We start from the raw sequence: 4,282 nt of genomic DNA, 5'->3' as shown, positions 1-4,282 counted from the left end.
AGTGGTACTCAACTTTATTTTTTAGTCATCGTGTTTGGTAAGGTGTTAGGATCAAGATTTCACATGTCACATTCTTTCCCAAACCACAAACAAATTCTTCTCTCCGTTGCCACCTTCACCATATCTTCTTCATGCTAACTTCCTGTTTTTCAAATGTCATATGCAGTTACGTGGTAGGAAATAAAACCATATTGAAAACAAAACACCACGTTATGTGTTAGAATGTTTTTATTTCAAATGTCATTCGTTCTAGAAGGTGTGGTTTTATTTTATTAATTGTGCTTAAATCCCTTCAAAAGTAGTAGCTTTATTTTCTTGTCCAATACCATCTACTATCTTCATTCATTCATTCCTTAGGAGTGGCCATAAAGACCAACGCAATCATATCTTTCACACAAAAGTTGACGTGTAACACTTTATAATTATTAATGCTCCTTTTTAGCATCACAATATATTATTATTTATTGATTCATAGCATGGCTAAAAGTTTCGTACATTATTAAAAACTTAATTTAGCAAACAAATACTAGTTACTAAAGACTTAATAATTTATCTTACATAACGTGTTAGTAGTTTCATTATTGTGTAGGTTCTAAGTAAGTACTTGTTTTCAATCACTTATGCAGAGTATTAAAGGACCTTATCAGATAAAGACAGGAGTTTCTCGAAAGCACAACCAGTTAACTTCCCAACCGTATTGGTCGGAATATATTAATACAAAATTGGAACATGAAATTTCCTTAAAAGAACAAAAGATAACAACAGTTTAAGGGAGTTTTAAAATCGAGATACTTACATTACATGCACGATTTACAACCGATCCTGTGAGAGTACTAGAGGTTTAGTCAAAAGGCATTATGATTACAGCAGAATAATTGAACTCAACCACTATTTAGTGACACCATCTTTTGTGGGAGTTAGGTATGAAGTGTAACTGAAGTCATATCCTGATGCAGACCTAACTCTTAACAACTCCCATAACCTTCTCTCAACAATATAAAGCAAACCCATCTTCTAATTGCATCTTCAAAGCCTCCTCTGTAGTACTCTGTTTCACTTCTCCCATTCTCTCACCAAATCATGGCTTCCTCCACTGCTTTGCCTTTGGGCTCACTCATAGCAATCACCATGCTTCTGCCAACCCTCGCAACCGTCCACACCGTCGGAGATTCTTCAGGTTGGGCAATCGGTGCTGATTATAGTTCATGGACCGGTGACAAGACCTTCGCAGTGGGTGATACTCTTGGTAAGTGTTAGAAGTTGCACGTCGACGACAGATAAAAATAAAACAAATTTATAATATATAAATAGATACAAACCTCATATTATTAGTTTTACATGAGTTAGCTTAAATTTCATTTATTATTTATAAAAAATGATAATTTTGAAGTTTGATTTTGTGTGACAGTGTTCAACTATGGAGCTGGGCACACAGTGGATGAAGTTAAAGAGAGTGACTACAAATCATGCAGCGCAGGGAATTCAATTAGTACAGACAGTAGTGGCGCAACCACCATTGCTCTGAAAACTGCAGGCACTCATTACTTCATATGTTCTGTTCCTGGACATTGTTCTGGTGGCATGAAACTTGCCGTCACTGTCAAAGCAGGAAAAGACACTACTCCTTCAACCGGAAAGGCTTCACCTTCTGATGGAACAGCCACCACACCAACCTCCACCACCACCACTACAACCACCGCTGCTAGATCAAACTCGGCTTCAACAAGTGGTGTGTCTTCAATTGTTGCCATGTTGATTGTTTCATGGATCTCTTTCTTTGGCTTGCGCATGGCGTGAGATATTTGATCGCTGAGCCAGGACAGAGGCAGTGCTTTTAGAGTTTCTTTCACCCTGTTTTGTTACTATAATTATTATTATAATTATTATCACTCTGTTCTCTGGTTTGACTTATTCAGGTTTATCTATTAGTACTAATTCAGGTCTTTTGTAGTCTTACTTATCTAGGAAATTTCTCATGTTTGGTCTTTTGTTGTTATTATTTTTGTTAAATACTATATGGTGCTGCTTAGTAAGATATTTTATTTTACATATGTTATTTTTTTTTTCTATGCATATGGGTGAAGAGAAACAGCTCTTATATTAAAAACAGAGTAAAACATCAGTCTAATTGATTCGAGTAAATATAAAAGAAAAATATATATATATAGGAGTAGATTGAGAAAGAATGTGTCGATTTCATGTAATTTCAAGTTAACCAACAGAATATAAAAGTTATGAAAAACACTACCAAGCACATGAAGAAAATTTGAAAGAGTTTAAAAACTCCGAATTTAAAATTGAAAGTAATATACAGCAAAAAAAGTAAAATAGATTAAACTGTTAGAAATTGTGACTCTTAACTGATTTCTTTTGTAATTAATAATAATAATAATAATAATAATAATAATAATAATAATAATAATAATAATCTATACAGTTTTTAGACAAGTCGTTTGAGAGTTAAGATTCAACTAAAAATTCAGCATGACTAATTATAAACCTTTTTCATATTTATAAAAGTGACCAACAACAATTCTTTTAAGGCAATTCTTCCTGCATCTCATCATTTTTTAATCCATTTCTGCCCTTGTTTGTGAAACGGTGAAGGAAAGTTTCAGGAAATCGAAATCCAGAATAAACTTCCATAAAATATGATCTAGAATAGGGTGAGCGATGGAATTTGATTTCGGAATTATTGTCTCCGGCAGCATAATATATGATTCTGGAAAATTAAATCCGTAATAATATTTTTAGATATTTTCCGGAAAGATAATTCCAAAATAGATTTTTTTGTGTTCAACAAAGCTAAGTCCAAAAATAGAAATGGACTTTCGGAAAGGTGAAATTGTTAATTCCACAATTTGGTGTCCGAAAATGTGAAAGTGTGAGGTTCAAAATTATGTGTATTAGTTACGAAGTTGTCGAGCACTGTGTACAAAAGTATACCAAATTTGCTCAATTGGAATGCCACCGAAGGTGCTGTGAAAAAAATTAAAGATTAAAGTAAAAAAAAAAGAAATGTTAAAAGTACGAGTGTTAATTAGGACTCGGTCCGTTGGGCCGGCCTGCAGGTTTGCAAAAAAAATGTGGGACGGATCAGGATAGTGAGTCCGTAGGTTCGCAGTGGTCCAGTCCGCATAAGTCCGCAGTCTGCGCAATCCGGCCGGCAATCCCGCATAAAATTAAAAAGAAAAACTTGCACTTGTGTATATTAATTACCTTTTTTATGGACTTTTGCATTAACGTTTCAAATTCTTGTATAACTGAAAAAAACAAGTATTATGTATATTTTTAAACATTAAAAGTTTTATCATAAAAATTAAAAAAAAGCGGGTCAGCCCGCGGGCAAGTGTTTGCAACACACATAAAATGTATGGGATAGGACGGGCCAACCCACATTGTACAGGCCTTATGTGGGCCGAACTGACCCGCATTGTCATTTCTAATTAAAATATCAGTGACGACATTTCTTTCATGGGATGCAGAAAGAAAAATAATAGGATGCGGAAGCATCGCCTTCTTTTAAAATCAAATTGATTACTAGGGGGAAATATTATTGTTTAGGGTTTAGTAATTTAACTATGGTTAGATTTTCTAATTATCAATCATAATATGGAATTGAAGATGTATCGATAACTATAATCTTAAAAAAAATAAAAATCTCGAATCGAACTTTTGGTTAATTTTATATCTGTGATTTGTACAACTCGTTTTAAAGACAGGTTTAATGTGACTTCATTCACAATTGGTATGAAAAATTAAAGTTGATAATAGATTTAAATATTATTTTGATCCCTCTTATAATTTAATTTATTTAATTTGATATGTTTTTTTATTTTATTAAATTGTATTTAATTAGATATTTTTTAATACCGTTTAAATGGATAATAAACACAATATAGGATTGAACTATCCATTGTAATTACTACATTAATTACTAGGCCACGTAATAATTAACAATGAACATAATATAAGTAGTGCCACCATGTATAGTATTATATTGACAATTTAAACATCGTTAAGGAAAAATACCAAAGTGAACACAATTTAGTAAAAATAAAACCCAAATCGAAAACGAAACCAAATTAAATAAAATGAATCAAAATAATATTTAAATTTAAACTTTAATAATATATTTATATTTAACTGTGACGTGAAACCAGACATCTATTTCTTTTCTGATGGCATCTTTAAAGTAAATTATTAAAGTTGAATAAAATTAAAGTAAATTTAAACATACAAACATTTAAACTATGGAAAACACTTTTCTTCACGTTGACGA

General features: G+C 32.2%; 1 protein-coding gene across 1 annotated transcript; it reads left to right on the top strand.

Annotated features, from left to right (window-relative positions):
- The first annotated feature begins 956 nt into the window (after nucleotides 1-956).
- On the top strand, nucleotides 957-2,035 carry LOC114162674 (blue copper protein-like). Its single transcript, XM_028046628.2, has 2 exons — nucleotides 957-1,246; nucleotides 1,409-2,035. The coding sequence occupies exons 1-2, from the start codon at nucleotides 1,081-1,083 to the stop codon at nucleotides 1,795-1,797; spliced, it is 555 nt and encodes a 184-aa protein (XP_027902429.1). The 5' UTR covers nucleotides 957-1,080; the 3' UTR covers nucleotides 1,798-2,035.
- Nucleotides 2,036-4,282: the final 2,247 nt, after the last annotated feature.

Source organism: Vigna unguiculata, chromosome 9 (assembly GCF_037176805.1).
Source record: "Vigna unguiculata cultivar grain cowpea cultivar isolate G323 ecotype 2 chromosome 9, ASM3717680v1, whole genome shotgun sequence".
Classification (NCBI taxonomy): Eukaryota; Viridiplantae; Streptophyta; class Magnoliopsida; order Fabales; family Fabaceae; genus Vigna; species Vigna unguiculata.
This window is presented reverse-complemented; position numbering and strand designations above follow the sequence as displayed.

Bases quoted from the DNA above. Each gene is read 5' to 3' on its own strand.
- LOC114162674 (XM_028046628.2), top strand. From the start codon at position 1,081: ATGGCTTCCTCCACTGCTTTGCCTTTGGGCTCACTCATAGCAATCACC. The intron at 1,247-1,408 runs GTAAGTGTTAGA...TTTGTGTGACAG, and splicing joins CGCAGTGGGTGATACTCTTG to TGTTCAACTATGGAGCTGGG.